This window comes from Cynocephalus volans, chromosome 5 (assembly GCF_027409185.1).
Source record: "Cynocephalus volans isolate mCynVol1 chromosome 5, mCynVol1.pri, whole genome shotgun sequence".
NCBI lineage: Eukaryota > Metazoa > Chordata > Mammalia > Dermoptera > Cynocephalidae > Cynocephalus > Cynocephalus volans.
Window position 1 is genome coordinate 126,054,896 of NC_084464.1, and position 26,026 is coordinate 126,080,921.

Below are 26,026 nucleotides of genomic sequence, written 5' to 3' on the forward strand. Positions count from 1 at the left end.
CAGGACTGTCATCAAGCACTTCCTCGTATCCCAGGCCCTCAGAATATCTGAGATCTGTTTTCCTACTAGTTCTAGCAAGTGAGGTCCAAACCAGATCTATTTGGTATGGGGGTGGGGAGAGAATATGTTTCTATTCTCCCACAAAAAATGATGGAATAGTCAGATAAAATTTATATAGTTCCATTATATCTAGTATACAGTGAAATTTTAGTCAGCCAGTAAGAGTTTGGGCAACTAGTGCATTAATAAAAATAAATAACAATCAGTGCTCTTTAATCTGAGCAGACTAGGAACACTTTGGGGGGAGATGGACTAGGAAATGTGGGCACACATTTGAGGGATCTGCAGTAGCTGAGCATAGTCAGCTAGGCGTGTGGCTCTTCCCCTTAAGGGAGGCGGGGCTTATGGTCTGTATGAGGTCTCTGCCCTGATAGTTATAACCGATTATGTTCATCTTCTTATAACTACTGATCAAGACCACTCTGGCTGTCACCTCTCCCCCCAGAATCCCTTAATATACTCCGGAATAGGACACTAATTATTCTACCTTCACAGCCATATTACACACTAGACAAACAGACAAAAATCACATTTTCTCCCATTTAATTGGTGTTGTTCTTGGAATAGCCTGTAGCTCTCCTTTATCCCCCATATATCTGTTGCCTGCTTGACCCTTAACCTTCTGTGGCTGGAGACCCACTACCTGATCATTACCCAGAAAACCTCACACTAGCTACATTAATCCCTTTTTGAATTTTAGCAAATATTTGTTAAGTACCTATGCTATGCCAGATGGTGAGCAAGGTATTAGAGATGCAAGAATAAGCAAAGCACAGTTCCTGTCTTCAAATAGTTTATAGGATAATGGGAAAAACAAGTAATTATTCTAGAGTAGGATAAATAAAATGACAGGAATAAGCATAGGTTGCTACAGGAACACACACTGTTGAGAATCACCTGTTGCAGTTTTGAGGGATTAGGAAAGTCTTCCAAAAGGATTTGACATCTAAGCTAAGATATGAAGGATTTAGGCAAGAAAAATGTGTGTAAAGTATGTTTCAGGTAGAAAGATCAGCATGCATAAGAGCCCAGAGGCAAAATAGAGTATGACTGTGGTATAACCTGTGATGGGGGGTTATAGGGATTCCAGAAAAGTGGTCAAATCATGAGTTGGGTTTTATTTCACATAGTCCGAAGTTTTTACTTTATCCTGAGCACAAGGATATTATTGAAGTATTTTAATTGGTGGAGTTTCACCATCAGACTTATGGTTAAGGTACTCCAGAGAAAAGGAGACCCTTGTACACTCTTGGTAGGAATGTAAATTAGTACAGCCATTATGGAAAACAGTGTGAAGATTTCTCAAAATATTAAAAATAGAACTACCATATGATCCAACAATCTCACTACTGCAGTATACAAGTGCAAATGAAATCAGTATATTGAAGAGATCTCTGCACTCCCATATTTATTGCAACATTGTTCACAATGGCTGAGATATGGAATCAACCTAAGTTTCCATCAACAGATAATTGGATAAAGAAAATGTGGTATATGTACACGCTGGAATACTATTAAGCCTTAAAAAAAGAAGGAAATCCTCTCATTTGTGACAGTATCGATGAACCTGGAGGACATTATTGTGAGTGGAATAGGCCAGGCACAGAAAGACAGATACCGCATGATCTCACTTAAATATGGAATCTAAAAAAGTCGAACTCATAGAAGCAGAGAGTAGAATGGTGGTTCCCAGGGACTGGGGGAGGGGAGGTGTTAGGGAGATGCTGGCCAAAAGATACAAATTTTCAGTTTAGGAGGAAGAAGTTCAAAAGATCTGTTGTAGAACATGGTGACTATAGTTAATAACATATTGTATGCTTAGAAATTACTAAGAGAGTAAATTTTAATTGTTTTCACCACAAATAAATAAGTGAGGTACACAAAAGAAAACAAAAGTGTACTTCAGAGCCTGGAGTAATTTAGTGGCAGTAGAGATCAAAATTTGTAAATGGGCATTGGAAGTGTTAATAAAGTAGAATTTTGTTGATTGGTTGAGGGAGAGACAAGGCAGAAGGCAAGTCAGGAAGAGTTAATACTCCGTTTTCTGGTGTCTGTGCCATTCTCTGTGATGGAGGCCATGGAGGGATATGGACAGTCAGGGAGAGATGTGGAGGAGGTGATGATCTCAGTTTTAGGCTGATGAGTTTGAGGAATTTAACTGGAGACATCAAGTAGGAAATTAAATGTAGGTATCAGAAGCTCAGTATAGAGAGCTGGACTGATGGTTTACATGTGTAAGCCATCAACATATATGTGGAGTTGAAATCATGGGGATGAGGAATAACCCTGAGAAAGATTACTCAATGAGAAGAATTCATTATGAACAGAACCTCAGAGATTCAGGGAACTTTAAGGGACAGGCACAGGAAGAATCCACAAGGGGGACAGAAGAAAGGAAGAAGAACCAAGAGAATGTGAGGTCCCAGGGGTCAAGAAAGAAACAGAGGTCAACAGTGTCAGATGCTGTGGAGGAGGCAGTAAGATAAGGATTCCGAAGGGCATTTAATAACCAGAAGGTCATTCGTAGTTTTATAGAGAGTGACTTAAAGGGTAGGAGGTGAGACCAATAGCAGTGGGTTTTCAGATGTGGACATGGAGACAAGAACATAAAATAATCTTTCAGTTAGCTTTGTTGCAAATGACAGGAGGATAAGCGATAGAGACTGAGGTACATAGAGCCCTAATATTTTGTTTTGTTTTGCTTTTATGATGGGAGAAACTTTAGCATGTTTATTCTAGAGTACTTCAAAAAGTTCATGGAAAGATTAGTATTATCTTTTAATTCTGTTTTTCCACAAACTTTTTGAAGTACCTTCTCATATGCTCAAGTGTCTAAAGTTAGCAGAGAGAGGTGAGATCCCTCACACGGCATGTAGAAATAATCATCCTAGAAAGTTTTAGAAGTGTTGCTTTCTCCCAAAAAAGGGGAAGGATGGAAGTGATGTCTCCAATCAAATGCACTCTGATATGGGTGGGGAACACAAAGTTGAAGATATTCCCAGTTGACCACCTTGGATTTTTCCCTGTCAAGTAGGAGATGAGGTGGTTAATTGTATGTCTATCGGTCGGTCAAAAGGAAAAGTTGAGGATGAGGCCTTGAGGAGGAAGATGAAAATTAGAAATGGTTCATGAGTAGGGAAGGCGTGACCCAGAGGGTCCCAAAAAAGGGCTGCTGCTCAATGAGGATAACCCAGATGAGCCTGGAGACCATCTGCTTGTCCACAGGACTGGGAGGTGAAGTTAGACTGCTTCTGCTTATCAAGGCAATCATGTTCAGAAAAGAATTCACTGCTTTTGATGAAGCATTTAAGAATACTCAGTGGCCACTAGCAACTTGGCATTATTATTCCAAGTGGCTAATTTTTCAGAGTCTGCGTCGATATCTGCAGTGGCATAGTGGCCATGTGCCCAGGATCTGGTTTAAATTAAAGCTTCAGTACTTCATTCTGTGTGACCTTGGGCAAATTACTTATTCTTCTGTGGTTGGGATCCTGATAGGGTCTTTTTCAGGAATAAATGAGGTGATCGTTGCAAAAAGCTTAGAATAGTACCTGGCACATATTAAACATTCAATAAATGTTAGCTGCTGCTATCACATCATCATCATCATCATCATTCAGTTCATTGTGACAACAGCAGAAGTTGCTTGTAGGTAAAGACTCTAGAATATTGAGAGCATAAATATGTCATCAGTACGCTACATTTCTGTGGCAAGAAGAATGATAAAAGGCACTGTGCATTTCTGTTTTGAGAGGATAGAACTAAAACAAATATTATAAACATTTTTCTGAAAAAGAAATAGAGAGAATCAAAGTTAGGTGTTATTCAAGTCAGTTTTTTTTAGTAGGCAGGGTTCCATATGCAATCCCTGAACTCCAGAAATTACACTATTTCCCTGGGTACCCCTTGACCTCATGGAAGATAAGATGGATGTGTGAAAACAAATAAAAAAGAACTACAATGTACTAATAATTCAGTAGCATTAGTTTCACATATAAAGAGGAATAGTGTTCTGGGACACAGTAAATATTTATTAAATGAATTTGTTGAATGGACATGACATCATTTGTCCTATTGTTAATGCCGTGTATAGTTTGCTTATTTATCTCAACCCCTCTTTTTAGGTCCATCCCCCTTTAGATATATGATGAAATGTAGGGGTATCAGCCCTCAACAGTACACAGGTGAACAACACAAAAGATAATTTGAGGACTCCAGATCATTGTCTTCTGATATACACTCTGTGTAGTTCCAAAAGAACTTAATTTCTAGAATATGTATTATGGCAAAATATATTATAATTCAGTATAAAAAACAATAAGAACATAAAATAAACTGGAAATAACTAATACAAAATTGCACTATATAAAAATATTTAATTTATATAATTATTTACAGTTGTACTTATGTTTCATTTACAAAAGAAAGATATGAGTTTTTAAAAACAACTTAATTTTCAGTTTTACTTATTATTTACTTTGTTAAAAAATTGTAGTGTGTTCCACTGTGTTTTTACTGCTCATGTAAGTCTTCTGATGTGGTCTCTATCTTACTGTCTTCATATATATTTTATCTTAGCTAGTTTTCTTAAGTAGATTATTTCAGTCAAAAACCTCACAAGTGATCTATTCAGTTCTGATACGTGAGCAAACATTTACCTTGTGTACCAATAGCAAATTCAAGAGGTTTTAATTGTATTGCTGTCACCCAAAGATATTAAAAAGCTCAGTTGAAATAGAGCAGGATTTTCTAGAATGTATTTACAGTAAATTGACACTTTTAACACTGGATATTCCAATTCTTTTTCAATCTAATCATAAACTTTTCAGTAAGAGTTTATCGTATATTCACTCACCATGCAAGTGTTTTTAGACATCCCTTATATCAGTCATATTTTTAAAAGAGGATGCTATACCCCTAGGGTAAGTTTTCTCGCTACTTTGAAGGTATTAAAATTCAAGCATCAAAAAAGAAGACAGTTTTTTTAAAACATATATATTGTTTTCTCTTTTTATATTCAAAAACACTTTAATTTTGTTCCTGAGAGATATAAAGGAAAATTTGGTCCCTCTACACTAAACAGTATTTTATATCTGGAAATAATAAGTAGAAGCCAAGAAGGAGGAAATATTTCTCTCTTTACTGAATCTAAAAACTCCAGGTAATGAATAGACTATTCCTAGAACTGGGTGGACGGGGCACAAAGCTGCTTTGTTTTGGCATGAAAAGGCTCTGTTGAAATTGCTGTTTTTAAGTTAAAGAACTACGTTAACTTGGTTTAACATCTAGGAGAGCATTGATGCTTGCCAATTTTGAAAGACCAAAACCTGTAGGGGAAAAAAAGTTTAAATTGGTTGGGAGTAAAAATATGGGACATGTATTTTTAAAAGGTGCCAAACTTTTAAAAGGTTTAATAGGTTTACAAGTGTTATCAAAAGGAGTGATTTTGTTGCTCTATTTGTTAAATGGTTTTGAAAAGAAAAGTTTTCAGGTTTTTTTTTAAAAACCTATTTTGAAGTCAGCTCCTTAGGAACATGCCTTTCTGTGAATTAGCTGGGATGATGACAGGACTGTGCTGGGTGGGATTTCCCATAGGGTTAGTTTACTTAGGACACAGCTACTTTCTCCATTGCACACTAAAGAGAGGACAGAATTCATTAGTGCAATGGTATAGGATAGAAACTGAGACTACCAAGTGTATTCAGAAACAAATTAAATAGTCTTCATAATTCAGTTTTAATAAGTAGAATCCTATACCCATAATTCCCCGTATCCTACCTTGTTTTCCAGACCAATCCAAAGACTTTGTTATCAATTCTGTATCTGTCATCTACTATAGTTCAACAATCACGCAAAAAAAGTTGTACAGTCAAAATTTTAACAAAAATACTAGAACATAAAATAAGAAAAAAAATTCGGAAAACTGAAAAATCAGTTTTAAGCGCTTCCTTTTTCTTTTTTCTCAGCTCATATGTTTTTACATATATACTTTTACATACTCATAATATGTACATACAATTTTGTTTTGTTTTCTCATCTAGCATGAGAAAGATATCTTTTATATTATTTTTTATGTATATTTTTTTCTATTTAAGACATAGTCATACCCAGATCTCCTCATTGAGATCTTTTTTATTCTTCATGGCTTAAATGAAAGACCTCTGCTTTGATGAACAGTCAAAGCCAGTTACCTTCTGTGCTTCTCTACCTGAACTGTGGTTGTTTATCTGACTCCCCTGATAAACTGGACACTGCTTGAGGGTAGCAATTTATTCAGCTTTAAATTCCCTGCAGTCACTAGCTGAGTGCCTTGCTTATGGTAGGCACTGGGTAGATATTTGGATATTGAATTGAAACTAATCCATAGAATCATTTACTACAAAGTGATTTAATGAAAAGTTGAAGTAAGGAGAGATAAGCAAAGCCATAACAGGAAAATGCCAATAGTAAGAGAAGTGGCAATATTAATTTCTGATGAAGTGGAGGTAGAATTTAAGTGTGTAAAAACACCAAAAGGAGAGAAGATATGATATGATGATATGAGTCATACATCTGTATGCACTGAGCAATATTGCAGTTAAATATATAAACCAAAAATTACTAGATGTGCCAAGATAATTTGATTATAGTAGGCATTTTTAATACTCCTCATTCAGTATTAGATCTAGTAGACAAATAATAAGATGGTAAAAGAATTGAGTTAAACCATCAAAGCTGTGATTTAATAGAAATCTGTGTAGAATCTTGCACCTGTTGATTAGAGTAAAAATTTTTATTGTCCAAGAAACATTTAAAGAAAGATCATGTAATTGGCCAGAAATAAAACCTTAATATTTTTAAAGTTAAGATTTTACAGTACACTTAATTCATAATCAAATAAATTTGAAAATAAATAATAGGCAAAAGTTACCAAAAAAGTTTTAACTGCATAGAAATTAAGAAACACTTAAAGAGGAAGTAAAAACAGATTATAAAGTGCCTAGAAAATAATGAAGACAGAACATTTCATACCCCAATTTTTGGAACATAAAAACTGTATTCATTACTAAAGAGTAAAAGCAGCAAACAAAGGGACTGACTTATCCTAAGAAATTATAAAAAGAATAACAAAATGAACCAAATGAAAGCAGAAAGAGGAAAATACTAAAGATAAAAACTGAAAGAAAGGAAAATCAAAAGAAAAAAGCAATACAAAGGATAGGCAAGTCCACAACCTGTCTGCTTTAAGAAATAGAAGATAAACCCTTTTAAGAGCCTGATTTAAGGATCAAAGAAAGTAAAAATAGACAAGATGAGAAAACCACAGAGAGAGGGAGGGAGGAAATAAGAGAATATTCCATCATAACAGAGATGAAAACCCAGGAAATGGATGCTTTCCTAGGAGGAAGACACATTCTAATATCTTCTATGGTAATTGGCTTATTCACATTTTCCACTTCTTCTTGGAATATTTTTAGTAATTTATAATTCCTGGGACCTTTTTTTCTTTTCATTTTCCTTTCTTTCAGTTTTTACCAAAGTTGAGGATAACAGTTTTCTTCCGTGACCAGACCACACCTGCATGATGGCCTTGGTTTCTGGTTGTCACACTTTTATACACCAGCAAGTGCAGGAAGAGAGAGAGACTTCACACAATATGTGAAGAAGAAAGAAGTGGGGATGTTTACCCTGAAAAGACTGATGGGACATGATAGCTGTTTTCAAGTATTTGAAAATCCAGTACCAAGAAGAGGGGGTAAACATTCTATAAGACCCAAGAGAGGATTAAAAACACCTGTGTGTAGAGGGAACAAATTTGGTAAGCTACTTAAGTTATACATCTCGGCCAACATGTGGGTTTGGCAAAAATTTACCTTTTATCTATTACCTTATCAATTACCATGCTTGAGTCAGTGGCACTGGGCCGCTTACTCATAAATCCTCACAATCACTTTGTATTTGCAAAATTTCACTTTCTCATTTCATTTTTCAGAGTTGTTAAGAATATTTGTGGAAAGGCACAATTTTTTTTCTGTAATTAAGCCACAAATTGCTTTTGCTTTTGTAGGATATTTAAGCATATTTTTTTTTTTTTTTTTTTTTTTTTTTTTTCGTGACCAGCACTCAGCCAGTGAGTGCACTGGTCAGTCCTACATAGGATCCGAACCCGCGGTGGGAGTGTCGCCGCGCTCCCAGCGCAGCACTCTACCAAGTGCACCACGGGCTCGGCCCAGTATTTAAGCATATTTTAAAGGCTAAGAGAAAGAAACCAATCAAGAGGAAGAGATAGAAGTTATAAAATGTTCCTTATGGGTTCTGTAAAATTTTTAAAAACTTTAAGTTGTTTCTTAAACTAGTACCTGAAATTTTCACTTGTTTCTTTTTACTGAAATTGAACATCTGGGTAAGATTTTTTTTTTTTAAAGGCTTCCCTCTCCCACTAGACGAATGCTAATTATTACCTTGTGGTACTGGCTCAACTAAAAATATTTCCTATGTCATTTCATGTCTACTACTGTGAACTGTATATTTACATTTCCATAACTGTGTGTCTGAATTTCCATTCTTGGTTAACTTTTTAAGAAAATGGGAACATTTTTGATGTAAAGGTATATGGTTTACTTATTAATTTTTTAAAATGTACCTAAGCATCCAGTCCTACTGAATTGTTGGAATACAGTATATTCATGCAGTTTGTACTTTTATTTATATTCCTTTAAATATATGCTTTTTAGAGGGAGAACACTGAATTATGAATGAGAATACTCAATTATGAATGACGAATGGTTGCATAATTCAAAATGTTCTCCTCAAATAGGTAATAAGCATAAAAGAGTTCTTACTTTCTAAAATTAATTTTGTGAAATACTGCTTTTTAAATAACAAGGAAGACATATATTAGCAAACTTTCATTGCATATTCCCTGTCTGCCAGGTACTGTTCCAAGTGTTTTACATAAATTAACTCACACGCCCTCTGATCAACCCAATTTTGTTGCTATATCCCCATCCCAATTTTACAGATGCAGATCTTGGAGAAGGGAGAGATTAAGAAGAGATAACAATTTAAGTGAGGGGCAAAGCCAATTTGATTCTGGAGTCTAGTCTTTTGTCTACAGCACACTACAACTTCTTAAGCTAGAGTTAAAGCTTGAGGGAGCTTAAATGTGATTTTGGTTTTTGTAGGTAACTTAGAACACATCTCAGAATTGCATAACTTTAGAGCTAGAAGAGATACCAAGCCAATTCGTCCATCTCTAGGAGAGTTGGTTGTGTGTCTCTGGAGCTCAAGGACAATAGCACATAAACAGGACCAGGACCTTGTATCTGATTCCCACTTCAGGGTTCTTTTAATAAATTACCTGGGTAGTGTCTTTATTTTCTGGTCGCAAGAAATTGGAATATCTGATTTAGATTAATGTAATGTTGCAAAAAAAAGTGAGTAACACTTAAACAAAGTAAACTCAATTTTTCTTTTAGAAATTTAAGTATGTAAAATTATAAAGTATAATTTCTAGTCTGTTTTTAAAATTCTGCCTTTTAAAAAGTAAATTTTATCTTAGTTAAATAAATATGTACTCATTCTGTTTATCTGAACATATTTACACATTTATCTTTCACTCTAAATAGTTATTCAATAATTTGCATTAAAAAAATCCCTTCATACTAATATTCTTTAGGGATTGATAAGAATTTGGGAGTTATCGTCTCGAAGAATCATGATGCTATTGAGTCCTAAAAAATTCTTTCCTTACCATCTAATAATACATCTCAGTGTGTTTTTCAAGGAGAAAAGTCAGATTATGTTTACGATTCTTTCCAGTAGTTAGGAAGAAATTTTTATTGCCTCTTTAACTTCCCAAATCTCAATATACTATTCACCTATTAGATAAAACTTTATATTATAATTTATCACAAATTATTCCTTTTGTGCCTCATTGTTACCATCTTCACTCTGAGGTTTCAAATCTGTTTAACTGTCCAATAGAGAGTGAATTGGGACTATCCGTTGAAAATACATACATGTTCATTTTGATCCAGCAGTTCTCGCCTAGGGAATTCATCTTACTGCTCTACTTGCACAGATGTGAATAATTTATGTATAAAGTTATTCATTGCAGCATTGTTTGACATGGCAAAATATTAGAAACAATCTAAATGGCCATCAGTATGGGAAAGTGGAATACTAGGCAGTTATTCAAAACAGAATGTAAGGAAACTCATTGTGTGTTGATATGAAAATATCTCCAAAATATAGTCTAGTAAAGAATGATAGGTCACTATTATTTGCTAACATTTGGGTTTAAAAAGGGACAAATATGTATATTTTCATTTCTTATATATGCTTGAAATGTTTCTGGAAGGAAACAGCTATCATTTTATGGATAAATAAAGAAAAGAGGGCAGTTGTAAGAAAGAGCCTTGCTAACTGTGTATCTACTTGTCCTTTTTGGTTTTTGAACTATGAGAATTTATAACCTTATTAAAAAATTGAATTGAAAATTTTAAAATTTACTTAAGTGAATAAAGGAGCATGAAAATTCAGTTAGAAAGGAGGGAAGAAAGAAGTTTAAGTAACGTAAAGGAGTAATTGTATGTAGAAACATATATTTGGACTGGTTGCATAAAACAATACCACACTAATTGTATAATTATTATTTTAACTATTTAAACATTATTTTGGTGAATTTTTAAGTGCTCTAGAAACTTGATTTATTCTTTCAAAATTACATGTCACTGTGGTTTTTTAATATGCTGATAACTCATGAAGTTGCAAACACTTTCCTATGTTTACTTGTCACTTGGACATATCTTTTGTGAAATGCTTATTAAGTCTCTTTATGGTTGTCTGCCTTTTTGTTACTGATTTGGAGAAATTCTTTATATACTCTGGATATACAAAACTTGTCATTTATATATTGCAAATATCTTCTCACACTTTTGTTTGCATTTTCACCCTCTTAACAATCTCTATTGGTGAATGGAGGTTTAAATGATATTTAGTCCAATTTATCAATTTTTTACGGTGCTTTTAGTGTCATGTGTAAGAAACCTTTCCCTTCCCCAAGGTCACGAAGGAATTCTTCTTGATCATCTTTAGAAGATTTATTATTTCATCTTCCTTATTTATAGCTATAATCTACCTGGTTTGAGCTAGGAGTCAAGACTGATTTTTTTTAATGTATGTTAAGTGACCAAACACAATGTTTTGAAAAAACCATCTTCCTTGCTGGTCTATGGTGTCCATATATCTTGTGTTCATTTGTGAGTGGTTTTGTTCTGTACTCGTTTCTGTTTCATTGTACTATTATCTCTCTCTGTGCCAGCATCACACTATTGGTGTAGCTTTATGATTAGTCTTATATGTGGTAGATCAAGTTTTACTACTTTGTTTATTAGATCAAGAGTATTATCCTAGTTCATTCGGACTGCTATACCAAAATACCATAAAATGTGTAGGTTATTAAGCAACAAATTTCTTTCTCATAGTTCTGGAGCTGGGAAGTCTAAGATCAAGGCCACAGCAGATTACATGTCTGCTGAGGGCTTGCTTTCTCATAAACAGCATCTTCTTACTGTGTCCTTATGTGGTGGAAGGGATGCGGCAGCTGTCTGATGCCTCCTTTATAAGGGCATTAATTCCATTCATGAGGGCTCCATCCTCATGACCTAATCACCTCCCAAAGATCCTCACTTTTTAATGCCATTGCATTGGTGATTAGGCTTCATGTATGAACTGTGGGAAAACACAAATATTCAGGTACCATAACAAGTGTCAACAATGTACTTTAGAATTAGCTTGTAATTTTGAACCCACCTTCCCTTAAAAAAAAAGGAAAGGGAAACCTGTTGGAAATTTTATAGAAATTGCCTTGGAATCTATAGATCAATATGGGCTGAATTTACTTCTTACTATATTGATAGTAATGTATTGATAGTCTTCAATTTCAGAACGTGGTATGTCCCTCTATTCATTTGTTTTTTCACATTTTCTCAAACATTTCAAATTTTTCTGTATAGAGGTGTTGCGCTTCTCTCGTTAGACTTATTCATCCTTGATGTTCTTGATATTGCTGTAAATGATATTATCTTAATTATTATTTTCGAATTTCTTGTTAGTATGTAGAAGTACATTTGATCTTTGCATACTGACCTATTCAGCAAACTTGCTAAATTCACTTTTTAGTTCTAATAGTTTATCTGTAGCTTATTTTGAATTTTCTGCATATGCAATCATGCAATCTGCAAGTAACGAGGGATTTTATTTCTTCATTTCCAGTTGTTTTTTTTCTACTTCCTTTTTTGTTTTCTTGCATTGGGTATGAGCTCTAGTCGATGTTAAATAATAGTAGCAGTGGGCATACCTGCCTCATTTCCAATCTCAAGAAGAAAGCAAGGATTCAATATTTCACAGTTGAGTGTGATGTTTACTGTAGGTTTTCTTGTAGATACCATTTATCATATTAAGGAAATTTTTGTCTTTTCTGGTTTGCTAAGGTTTTATCATGAATAATGTTGAGCTTGTCAAATACTTTTTTATGTTCATTGAGATAATCTTATGATTTTTCTCCTTTATTTTATTAATGTGTAAATTACATCAATTGATTTTTGAATGTTAAACTTGCACTCTTGGAATATATCCAGTATTATCATGATATATTATCTTTTTTGTGTATTGTTCAGTTCTGTTTGGTTTGCTAATATTTTGTTTAGGATTTTTGCATCTATGTTCATGAAAAAGATTGGTCAGTAATTTTCCTTTCCTGTAATGTCCTTTGCTGGTTTTGGTATCAGGATTATGCTGACCTCACAAAACAACTAGTGCAATAATTTCCTCTCCCCCACCCCACCACCACCTTTTTCCTGTTCTTTAAGAGTGGTTATGTAATATTGCTATTATTTCATCCTTAAATGCTGGTAGAATTTACCAGCAAGGCACCTGGGGCTGAAGTTTTCTATTTGGGAATGTGACTTTTTCCTTGGTTGCTTCTTATTACTTTCTTTGTATTTGGTATTTGTCACTTTTACTTGATGTGCCTAAGTGTGATTTTCTTTGTAATTATCTTGCTTGGAATTGAGAGAACTTCTGGAATATTTGGCTCGATGTTTTTTATCATTTCTTTAAGATTTAAAAAAATACAGCATCAGGCTGTGTAATAGCTGCTGAGTAAATAAAAAAGCATACATATCAGTGGATCATCCATCACTGATGAGTAAACTTATGGTGAAGTCAGTGTACCTGAAAATGAACCTACCCCTATGCTGCGCCACAAAGTAATCAATGCACACAATGCACTTGGAACTGTGCTTTGCATGTAGTAATTATTGTTATTGTTTTTGTTATTGTATTCTTTTCTCCTTTGCCATATTAACATGTTCCATTGTTTAGGACAGAGGAAACCTAAATTTTTTGGTAACAAGTGAACAAAAGGCTGAGGTACCCTGTAAATTATCCTGACCAACACTAAAAACCAAGATCAAAGTCATAAACCATACACTGATGAATTGAGCTTTGAGGCCCAAATTTTATACTTTACTCTGGCCTTTTCTTTGGAGGCTTAATTAATTAATCTGCTACTTTTCCAGAGGCCTCTCAATCACATCTCCCAGGTGGCAAGTTAGCCATGTAGCATGAGTGTAAAATGGATAATAGTGTCTCTTACTGATGCCCTTGGGGATTGTTTTAGAGTTAAGTAATTTTTTCTTACAGGAATGGATATGTTTTTGTTTGGAAGAATTGTTTGGAGAGCATATTTTTCAGTGATATAAATAGTGGTATTAGCATTGAACACAACAGAAATGAAAAATAGCCTTTGTTTTAAGAATGTTAAGTATATAACAGAAGTAATCCTGTAAACAGAAGTTAGATGACATGTTATTTAAAATGTTAACTTGATATTAAAGAATTGATATTTTAGGAGATATATGGTATCAGGATTATCGTTTTAAAAATACCTCTTATTTTTTAGAGCTATACTGAAATATTTATGAATGAAATGACGTTGTGTCTGGCATTTGCTTCAAAATAATACAGGAGGGCCTTATGGGTTCAGGGCACAGAAGAAATAAGATTGGCCATAAGTTGACCATTGTTTAAGTAGGAGAATGCGTATTTAAGGATTCATTATACTAGTCTGCCAACTTTTGTATATGTTTTTAATTATCCCTAATAAAAAGTTTTCTAAAATGTTGGGTTAATATTAAATGAGTTAGTACCATCAAATCCCGAGAGAATATCAACACTAATTGCTGCATTCTCAAGTCCCACAAAGACAAGATTCAGGACTTAATCTACTTTATATCAAGGGCCTTTGATATTACCAGTCATATTATAGGAATTTAGTATATGTTTTTTGTATGTATTAATGATTTTTGTTCTTATTACTGTAAAAAAAATGCAGTGAGTCATTTCCATCAAATATTATCTGTTTGTGTAAACTATATTTTATTAGGAACTTCTCAGTAAGTAACACCCACGAATCATCAGGCAATTGAAATAAAAAACCTAAAGTCATCCTTGATTCCTCCCTTTACTTCATACTCCATATCTAGTCTATCACCAAATCCCATTTATACCACTCAAAGAAAACATACAGATGGCCCAGAGGTATATGAAAAAATGTTCAACACCATTAATTGTCAGGGAAATGCAAATTAAAACCACAGTGAGATATCACCTCACAGTTCTTAGAATGACCATTATTAAAAAGACAAAGTGTTGACAAAGATGTGGAGAAAAGAGAACTCTTGTACGCTGTTGGTGGGAACATAAATTAGTACTGTCATTATGGAAAACAGTATGGAGGTTCCTCAAAAAATTAAAAATACAATTACTGTATGAGTGTGTAATCTCACTACTGCAGATATATCCAAAGGATATAGAATCAGTATGCTGAAGAGATATCTGTATTCCCATGTTCATTGCAGCATTGTTCATATTAGCCAGTATATGGAAACAACCTAAGTGTCCTTTGGTGGATGAACGGGTAAAGAGAATGTGGTATATATATATACAATTAGGATACAACTGAGCTTTTAAAAAGAAGGAAATCATCTTGTCATTTGCAACAACATGGATGAACCTGGAGGACATTATGGTGAGTGGAATAGGCCAGGCACAGAAAGACATACCGCATGATCTCGCTTATGTACAGGATCTGAAAAAGTCAAACTCGTAGAAACAGAGAGTAGAACGGTGGTTTCCAGGGCCTAGATGGAGGTAGGGTGGAGAAGACTAAAGAGATGTTGATCAAAGGATACAAAATTTCAGTTTGGGGGAATAATTTCAAGAGATCTATTGTGGAACATGGTGATGAATGTATTGTAAGCTTGAAAATTGCTAAGAGAATAGATTTTAAGTGCTCTCACCACCAAAAAATAAGTATGTGAGGTAATATATGTGTTAATTGGCTTGATTTAAACATTCCACGATATATACATATTTTAAAATAGGTTGTATGCCATAAATATATATAATTTTATTTGACAATTAAAAAACATTCCATTGGTTCCACTTCTAAAATACACCCCATATCTCTTGCTACCTAGTTCAGTCCTCTATCATCTGCCTGGAAAACTGCAACAGCCAAGATGGCACTGGTGGGAAGGGCGGTTGCAATCCAGAGTGCCACTATTCTCCTAACCTTCACTTTTCTTTCTCTACAGTCCATTCTCCAAAAAGAGCCTGAATGATTTTTTTTTTTAATGTAAATCAGAGCATGTCACTCCCCAGTCCATGATTGATATTGAACTTAGAATACAATCCAGACTTCTTATGGTCAACGAGGTCTGTGTGGTCTGTCTCCTGCCTGATTCTCCAACTTCATCTCACCATTCTCTCCGTCCCTTAGTCGCTCAGTTCTGTGCTCTGAACACGGGCACATCAGGCACCTTCTGCCCTAGGGCCATTGTCCTTGTTTCCTCTGCTTGCAGTCTGTTCCTCAGTTTCTCTGCATGACAGGCCCTTCAGTTCTCAGCTCAAGTTGTCACTTCCTCAGAGATACCTTCCCTGATGTGCAGTTCCTTCATGATGCTGGTTACAGTCTGCCTTGTTTATTTTCTTGTTTATCATCCATTTCATTTCCTCTAACAGAAGTCTTGTGTTTCTCTCTCCTCTCATCTCTCTATGTCACCCACTGCCTAACCCATAAAAACCACATTTCACATGATATATGTGATCAGTTGTAGGATACAATGTTGTGTAATATGCCATCAAGAAAGTAAAAACACTGCAAATTAAACTATGGCACAGTTTTAAGACCTATTGATTATAAAACAATCTTTACTCTTAAGAGATCAAAATGTTTTTTAAATGCATACTTGAATTAATAAAATACGTATCTTGTTGAATAAATAATGAATGCACTTTGCGTAATCATGCTTACTTGTTCGCCAGTGATCTTTGGAGGAAATTATTCTGAAAAATAGAATAATTTTCCTAAATGTAGAAGCCCAATGCTTGCATAGGTCATGAGTAACACTATATTATGAAAAAAGGGGATATTGTTAGTATGAAGAAGTATGAGTAATTGAAAGGATACTATGAGTAGTTATTCCAAAAGGCCAATTACTGGCTTACCAGAAATAATTCAAATTCTGTATATCTCGAGTGGGCCAGGAAACTTGAATTCTCAACAAATACGTCAAGAGACTCATATGCTTTTGTCCTGGAAGTATATTTGGATCTATCCTGTGCAAGGAGAGAAGATAGAAAAGGTGGGAACAGACATAGATAGATTGGTAGAGTTGGTAGTGGAAAGATATAGGAATATTCATCTGACTGTTTCTATGTGTTGAGCGAAATATGAGCTCATTGGCTCAGTGTATGTAGTACGGTAGGGATTTTGGAGATTTGAGAAAGAAGAAAAGGTATGGAATAGTCAATGCAGACAATAGGAAAGCAAGAGGAAACGATGTGTTCTATGAAATAGGTTTGCAGGCAGATTTGAGAAACACTGAAGTAGAAGACAAGGTTTTTGGTTAAGATGTCAGATAGCATCCCATTGCGGAAGGCATAACAAGATAGCCTGCTCCCTTGAGCTTTGTCAGATTGTTCTAGTCCCTTAAGTAAATTCCATTTTCATAAGACCTGACTATTCCCAGGTGGCTGTGAAATTGCTGCTTCCATTGTTCTCATTTATATAGTTAAAATTAATAAACTCATGGGTGAGGAAGGCTGGATTCAAACACTGACCTGGGAGTAAAAAATTCAGGCGCTTAACCACTAAAATGCACTGCTCCCAATAAACAAGAACCTTCGAGGGGGACAGATGAGCCTCTTTTTCATGGAATGAAGAGAAAGTGTCTTTCACATACGGAAAACTGAACAGTTTTCTATTTTTATAAGAGAAAAGTCCAGACTCCTAGGATGTCTTCATGCTCTGCTCTTGTGCTCTGGTCCAAGTTCATGTGTATAGCCTCACCTTTCCATACTCACACTTTATGGTCTCACCATTAAGCTCCTCTCCAAGACTGTGGTCTCCAAGTTCAGACGCATGTGCATTTGGTAACTGTGCAAGTCGATCTACTTGGGGTGTGGGAAAAATAGGTGTACCTGTGTTCTGGTGTGCTCTGTTCCTTTACCTTCCAGGACTTTCCATGTGTTTCTTCTGGCTTCTTGGAACACCTTCTTTCTTGTTTGGCTATATCCTGCTAATCTTAAGATCTCACTAGAAACCTCACTTCTTCCAAGAAGTGTCTTCTAATCCTCCCAATCTGAGGTTCCCGAACTTCCCCCAAGTCCTCCCCTGACACCCTATACTCACCCTGTCAGGTACACTTACCACGTTGTCTCCTGACTGCCTCTTTACTGATAGGCACCTGCAAAGCTTCAGCACCTAACCCAGTACCTGGCTCAGATCAGGCTTGATAAAAGTTAACAGAGCGTTAAGAGAAAACATTTAATCATTTTTAAATGTTTGTTATATACTTCATTAAGGCAGGTTCTTATTATGTTACACAGGGATTTTTTATTTATATAAAAATCTCCCAAGAACTTCTGTCTTGTGGTATAACTTAAAATAATGTATTACAAAACGTAATTTGAGTTATAATAACATTATCATTAACACAGTAACATGTAAAATCTGATTGGAACTGTGAGTAAACTCATCAAAAAAAGTAGAAAAATTGTTTAACTTTTAAAAATAAAAAAATATTTTAAATATTTTTGAAAACTTCTCCGGACCATGTTTTGTACAATAGTAGAATGACATTATGCAGCAATTTTTACTTTGAACAGGCTCATACTAATAAGTGGGTTTATCCAAAGCCAGACTCTTTCATTTCCTTATTGATTTAGTTCATATCCTTTACTAGTATTAAACATGTCATTCCCAGGCATCTTTCAGCCTGCAACTTATTAACTATTTTTTCCTCGAGTTTGTGCCAGATAAACAACAAAATTAAAAGTTACTATGAATTTAGTTTTTTGGTGTTTTTTAAAGATCGCTCTTTGTGGTAATGTTTTTCATTCTTCGTAACATGTGGCTTTCTCCCATTCCTGCCTCAGTCTTCAAGTGTGCTCTTCTCATGCAGGTGGATGTGTTTTGAACTCTTGGAATGTCAGACTGACCCAAGTGAGGAAAAAAAAAAAAAAGGTTTAGAATTGTTTGCCATTTGGAGTTTTCAGGGCCTCCCTTTGCTACATCAGGATGGACAAAAGAGATTATGATGCCATGAATATAAAGAGCTATTGTTCACTACTTATCGAAAACATTCTAGCTACTCCTTACTTCAAAGTAGTTTATATTCTCTATCTTTTAAAAATTAGTTAAATTCACACTTTGTGCTTTAATCTTTTACCATAATTTTTAATGCTGGCCATATTTATTATCCCATACCAGATGCCGAATGTAGCATTCTGGTATGCAATTGTCTTCTCTCCTGATCTAGGATTGTATTCTTCTGAATAAATTACTTTTGTAAATTACCTCAGTAGTGGCCAGATCTCACAAGGAATTTTTTGGTCTTTTATATTGTTGTGGTTGTTTTAATTTTCTTACTTGTTCTTCTGATTCTGATGACATAGGAACTACTTTCTTTATGTTCTTGACTTGGAAGGGTCAGGGAAAACAGTTATTGTTTGGTAACTATTTTTAAACTACTAGATATTGTACATAAATACATTACAAAATCTCTCCTTTTTCCTTTTAAAGTAGTAAAATGTGTCCAAAGTTTAGTGCTAAAGTACCCTGTAGTGAGGTTGAAAAATCTGAAACACCTTTCATCATTGTCTGAATGCTGTCTAATCCTGTAGTTTCCAGGAGGATGTAGTGATAATTTGTCTCTTTGTGAGTGTGTGGCTTAAGTTCCTTTAAGTTCACAAATATAATGAGCAGAGAAAACTTAAATATCCTATAATCATTTCGGAAACATTATATAGTGATTATTTTGGTACTGCCTAATATAGGTATCCGAGTGGTTCCTATTCATTGTGTTATGTTAAAAAATTACAAATACTTTTTCCCTTACTGAAATCATAAGATAAGCAATACCATATGCAAAAAAAAAGAAAAGAAAAGAAACTAACCAATGACTTCTTTTCCTCTCCATCTGCTCTTTCACACAGGTACAACTCGGCCAAGTAGAAATCAAATGTCCTATCACAGAGTGTTTTGAATTCCTGGAAGAAACAACTGTTGTCTATAACTTAACACATGAAGACTCCATCAAATATAAGTACTTCTTGGAACTTGGCCGTATTGATTCCAGCACCAAGCCATGTCCTCAGTGCAAGCACTTTACAACCTTCAAGAAAAAAGGACATATTCCCACTCCTTCCAGATCAGAAAGCAAATACAAAGTAAGCATGTTCACCAGAGATGTGGGTTAGATGTCACATGATGGGAGCAGCCAAATTAGGCCAACTTGTGGTGGGCATTATGTGGGCTTCCTTCTCTTACCAGAGCCTAAGGTGAGCATATATTGGCTATGATTCTGAAAACGTATGGTTTGGGGAGGCTGGTGGTAAGGGAGCACTCTCGAGGATTGATTTAAAGTTTTTTTATTTTAATCATGTTGAAAATTCATCTAGCAACCTAATTGAAAGGCTGATTGAGTAACAGTCATTACTATTACCAAGTGCCAAAAAAATTTTTTTAGTATAAGCTTGACTTTTTCAGTATTCCCAATGTAAGTCTCCTCTAACTCTGTCTATAATAAGTGAAAATAGTATAAAATGTTATTAATTCATTTGTTCAGCAAATACAGAATGTCAGTATATGCTAGGCAGTGTGTGCACATACACTTACATATACAGTGGGGGAGACAGAAAAAATGTGACATAGACCCTGCTTCAAAAAGTCTAATGAGAGAGTCTAGTGAGAGAGACGTGGGTTCTAAATGACAGTTCGATGTGATTAGAAAAACAAAAGAACACATAAAACTCTTTAAATATAGGGTGCGTTGAGGACACCTGGGAAGGGATGGGCACTAAGATGTCAGGAATGGCTTCACGGAGGAGGTGCAGTTCTGCAGACAGATAAATGTGGAGAACTTTTCATAACAAGGGAGAGCCTGAGGCCAGGAAGGTTGGAAACAAGTGCTTCATAGAATTAGTGGGGAGAGAGTATGGGAGAGGCAGCTGCTCAAGTAGATAAGAGCAGGTCAGGTTGAGTCTTGTACACTGTTCTCAGAAGTTTGAATTTAATTCTGGTGGCAGTAGAGAAAGATCATTCTGGCAGCATTCTTAGAGGCTGTCACAGGAGGGTGAGACCAAAGACTGGGAAACTAGGGCAACAACTGTGGGAGCAAACCATTGATTCACAGCCTTGACTGTATATCAGAATCACCTGGAGAGCTTTTAAAGACACACTGGTGCCCCACACCCAGTTCAGAACAATTGTCTTACAAATTTTTGAGCCTCTCCAGGTGACTAATAGGCTACAGAGTAGAGAACCTTGGCAATAAATGAAGCAGAAAACTGAGAGGCTGTGGCAGTAGTTTTCATCCTCCTCATTACAGCAGAATAGCAGGATGAAGTGTTTTCAAAGGCTGTTTAAAGTCATCTCCATTTAAGGTCAGTTTTTGCCCATGTTCTGTGTCTGTGGTCACTATATGATTCATAGTGTAGCTTTGAGGGGACAGTGGTTTAGCAAGTAGTTTCTTCTACTGTTGCAATAGTGAGCTAGAGTATTCATACGTTAGTCAAAGCCTCTTGATGAGTAATTGCTCTTTGAAACAGTTTGACTCTCATAGTTAATTTTTTTTTTTTTATTTACGGATTTTGTGCAGGCTAGTCTCTTTAAGTTATAACTGTCAGGAAAACCCTTTCTTTTCCTTCTATGAAAAGTGTCACTTTTAAGGTTACAAATTTTATAATTAAAATAATACCCTACAGTGATGTTGCATGCTGACTTAATATCAGTACAATACGTTTATTTGGTGCTATATATTCTTTGGTTATTTTAAGTTAGTTTTATTCCAATTGTTTGTTATTGATATTATCAGGAAATTACCAGTTTAGAAGGACTTGTGTTCTATAACTTAGGATATTTGATTTAGGTATATATAAACTCAGACTATACTAATTTTGGAATTTGTGTTAATTAAAACGTGTATATAACTGAATCAAAGTGGAAATAATTAAGTAATTAAAAATGTGTTATTCTTATGAAATGGGTAAAAGGAGATGTAATTTAAGGTACAAATATAGCAACAGTAAAATATTTTAAGTCTCATTTCATTCAAAATCATGTTGTGATGAGCTAAACTTATGTGCATAACGTACAATACACATGTACTGAGAGTGAAAAATGTAAAAATTGGCAAATATAAAATCCTATATTTATATAATTTTGAGTGAATCAAGGCTATTCGGATAACATTTCCCAATGGTCAGGCTACCTCCAGTGTTTGTTGGGTTATAGGTAAGAAGAGAAGCAGAGGGCAAATGGATCAAGATCTTAAATCTAGTAAGCTCAGTAGGCAGGTGCACAGTGGGCAGAGGGCCTCAGTTTAGCAGGTGCAAGATCGGCTAACCCTCTGAGTTAGAAAAATAAATGCAAGACTTCAGCTGCAACAAGAATACTGCAGAATAATTTACTGTAGTTGTGGAAGTGGAGGATGAGTCTGTTGTCTCATTACAGAAAAATCTACCTCATGCGTCCTCTGTCATCTCTGAGACCTAAGCTGAGTAAAACAGCCCTTCAGTAAGGGGCAAATCTTGAAGGAATGCTTATGCTCAGTTGCCTAAAATTAATTAATTAATTAATTAATTAAACAAGCACATATATGTATGTATGTATATATATACCTGATTACTTTTTAATGGTGTTCCTTACAAGTAATTTGCTTTTTCCCAAATAAAGATTGCCTGAACTACAAAAAAAGAAAAAAAGAAGAAGAATATATTTTGTTTTTGCAGAGGAGGAATTCAATACAAAATAAATATTGTGGATGATAAAGCAGTAACTTCAGGGGTGGGTGAGGGATGGAAATCTCAATATAAAGTGAAACTATTAAGCGACTTTTAACAAAAGTAAAGCTACCACAGAAGTTGGGGATGATATTTTCGCTACTCTGCGTTAGTCTTGTAGAAGAAAATATCTACAGTAGACAAAGTAAATCATCTTCCTGTTCTATGTTGTACAAAGTTTTAGGAATGATTCAAATAATTACCGAATCAGTGATTTTACTACTTTTAGTGTAACGTTTAATATAGCATTTTTCATCATTAAACTCCAAGCTCTACATTAACATTAACTGCCCGATTTACATTCCTACACCTGTCTGGATATTATGGATAAGGCGAACCATGGAAATTCCAGCAATCCCACTCTGCCATTCATGGTTGCAGTACAACACCCTAACCAAACACTAAGGTCTTCCTTCTTTGTGCTGAACAGATAGACATTTTTCACTTTGTTGTATTTAAAAAAAAATAATAGTGTCCCCCAAAATAAAACCCACTTCCAAATTGGTGTAGTTTATCATAACTTTAAGAGTAGTGAATTCAAGCATTCAAATGCAATAAGTTGTGTCATTAGGCAGCAGAAACAGAAAAAAAGGTTGCTGCTAATGTCTAACATTTCTGAACAACTTAACATCTCTTTATAATATTGTTTACAGCATTAAGTGGGTTTTGTACATGTTGGTAAAACCCTAGTAATGTTTATTTCAATATTATTCTTTTTGAGTCACTGAGTTACAGTATCTTGATCCAAGATGTCACTCTTTCAGCATTTATTATGGCTTTTGCTGTCAATTCAGAAGTACTTCATATAGTAAGTAGGTTTAAAATGTTTGCAAATATCACAGCTATTTAATAGCTGAGTGCTTCTCACATGAAGTTTGAGATCTAAAATATCATATTTGGGGGTTTCGTTTGTATAGGTTTTTGTAAGAACCCCTTGTTAAATTTTATATACTCAAGCAGATGGAAAATGAAAAATAGAATATACCAATAAGCAGTAACCAGAATTTTTGGGTGTCTGTTTATATTTCTAGGATCTCATTCAATAGCATCCTTCTGGCACAAAAAAAAAAAAAAAAAAGAGCATATAGAGCTTTTTATTATATTCTGAACATCATCAAATCCTTACTATATCAAATAGAACAAGTACATTCCTGAATTGAGAGATTTACATTTAGACAACCTTGCCTTTGGTCAAATCCAGTCTTACTTTTTCATTCATAATATTTCTCTCTTCTCCCTGCAAGTCTTATCAGGATACAGAAAGTTTTACCATCCATTTTCACAAAGATGACTTCAATTTCCAATTAGAAATCTAATTTTTAACCTAAACAGTTCCTGTAATTTATTAATACAACACCTATACATATCAATACATGGAACAAGTTAATGATGGAAAAATTAAAATGTTAAAATGGTGAACCTGATGTTCTTGTGTGATGCCTGGGGACAGACATATTACCTACACCTGAAGTTTTTCTCTGTAGCAATTATCATCTGGGATTTAATGGCATTTGTGTGGTTATTTGCTTAAAATCTCTCTAACTGGTCTCTAGGAGTCCAGGTCTAGGCTTTCTTCATTCACTGCTGATAACCTGTGATAACTATGTCTGGTACAGCATGTATTCAAAATATATTTGTTGAAAGAACTAATGAATAGGCCAGTGCATAAAAAATAACGTGTAATATAATAAATGTAGGTGGAAAATGCTGAGAGCATAGGAGAAGAGAGGACAGGAGAGACTGAGAAGGCTTCACTGAAGAGTAAACACATTAAACTAAGCCTGGAAATGTTGAATTTACCAAGGTAAAGCTGGTTCAGAGCACTGGCTTCAAACAATGTTTCAGCTCTCAGCCTGTCATGCCTAGTTCTGTAACCTTGAATACAGTTTCCACATCTTTGATGGGCAGTAGTAATAATACCAGTGTTATGATTGTTATCATTATTAAGCAAGGAGAGTGGAATGAGCAACCCTGGGTATTGAGAAGGGGGTGGGGGAGTCAAAAAGAACAGAAATGGAATAAAATATTGGGTAACTGGTGGATGTGTGAGTAAAGAGGGATGAAATTGACTATGTCTGCAGGAAGAGGATCAAGTTTGGGGAGTGGAAAATTAATTCAGTTTAAAATATGTTGGTAGCAATCACAACAATTCCTTGAACTTTTTGAGACAAGTGAACAGATATGATGTGGGGGGGGAGGAGAAAGGAGGAGGGAAGAGGAATGGGTAAAGGGTCATGAATATCAACTACAATGTATATTGAGAAGTTAAAATTTAAAAAATATATATGTTGGTAGTGTTAAGTTGGAAGACCTTTTGGGGCATCAAAGAGATGAACAGGAAACTTGGCTCAGGAGTGATCTGATGGAGTCATCAGTACTGGGGGTCAGAAAAGGGGATTTGTCAGTGAACTCACAAAAATGAATATGCTTTGGGAGGTAGGGGAAGTAATAGTTGTTTTTCATGGAAGAGAGGAGAGGATTGCAAAGGATTAAAAGTTGTTATTTTACTCGTAGTTGTTTTACTGAGGTAAGTGCAGTTGTAGGATTCATTCTCATTCCAAGTGTGGAATAAGAAGTGATCCCTCTTTTCATTTTGATTTGGAGTGAGAGTTTGAATGACAGGCATGTCAACATGGGGAACATGTTACAGGTAATTCTCTCTATGGTTTCCTTGAAACAAAGCTAATAATAATTCCCTTTCTTTTTCCCACAAACATTAACCAGAACCTTGAGTGTTTACCCAATGATGCTTTGACTCATCCATCACAAGATGAAAGAAAAACGCCAATAAAATGTCCTGCAGAAACTGTGTTCTTATCTATAGATTTAGCATTCTTTTTTCTCTCTTATTATAAACCCTCTAAGTAGAAATCACATTTTATAAAACTGCACAGATACATTATTTCCTGTGTGATAAGTTTTCTAAAGGCTTTAAGAATACAGTCAAATCAGTAGATTGTTCCTAATTCGTATACTTTAAAATGTGCATAAGCTTCCTCCAGTAAAGATGATTTGAGAATTTTTTTTCCATATGTAAAAACATTTAAAGCTTTTCCATGAAAGTGTAATTAGATTGCTTCTTTGCTCTTCTGCTTTTCCCTGACACCATCACTTTAAGTTGACAGTGTTTACAAATTGAGAATTAGGTTGTGAATCAGCCCTGCAAGGTCAGTTTAGCTTATGACACACACTGATTTCTCTTGGGATTAATGCATCATCCATGTCAGGAACTGATAGAAAACAAGTGTAGTTTTTTAAATGATTATAGTTGGCATAGATTTATGAGGGAGATAAAGAAGAAGTCTCCTAACCTGGTTTAAAAAACTGATTTGAGTGAAGGGTGTGTTATGTATGTTACCCTTGAAAAAAATTTATAACACCTAGCTATGATGCAAGCCTACTAAAGTTTGTTAAAGTACATTTCTTCCTTGAATTACTAATGAGGTGCTTTGCTAAAGTTGTTCTCTGTTTGCTTTCTTCATGCACAAATTAACTATAATATTTTTAGAATTTTCACTTGTGCTTGAACTTCTAACAACAGCCAAATATAGGAATTCATCTGATTTTTTTA

The 26,026-nt window shown here is 34.9% G+C and overlaps 1 protein-coding gene across 4 annotated transcripts in view; it reads left to right on the plus strand.

Moving 5' to 3' along the window:
* RNF217 (ring finger protein 217) overlaps nucleotides 1-26,026 on the plus strand; it is a 127,561-nt gene that overhangs the window by 53,901 nt on the left and 47,634 nt on the right. For all 4 annotated transcript variants that reach the window (XR_010023569.1, XR_010023570.1, XR_010023571.1 and 1 more), the window contains exon 2: nucleotides 19,609-19,842. Coding sequence is in view for 1 of the 4 variants with exons in the window: in XM_063096456.1 (XP_062952526.1) it covers nucleotides 19,609-19,842 (234 nt within the window). In the remaining 3 variants the exon portion in view is untranslated. The remainder of the gene's footprint in view (nucleotides 1-19,608; nucleotides 19,843-26,026) is intronic.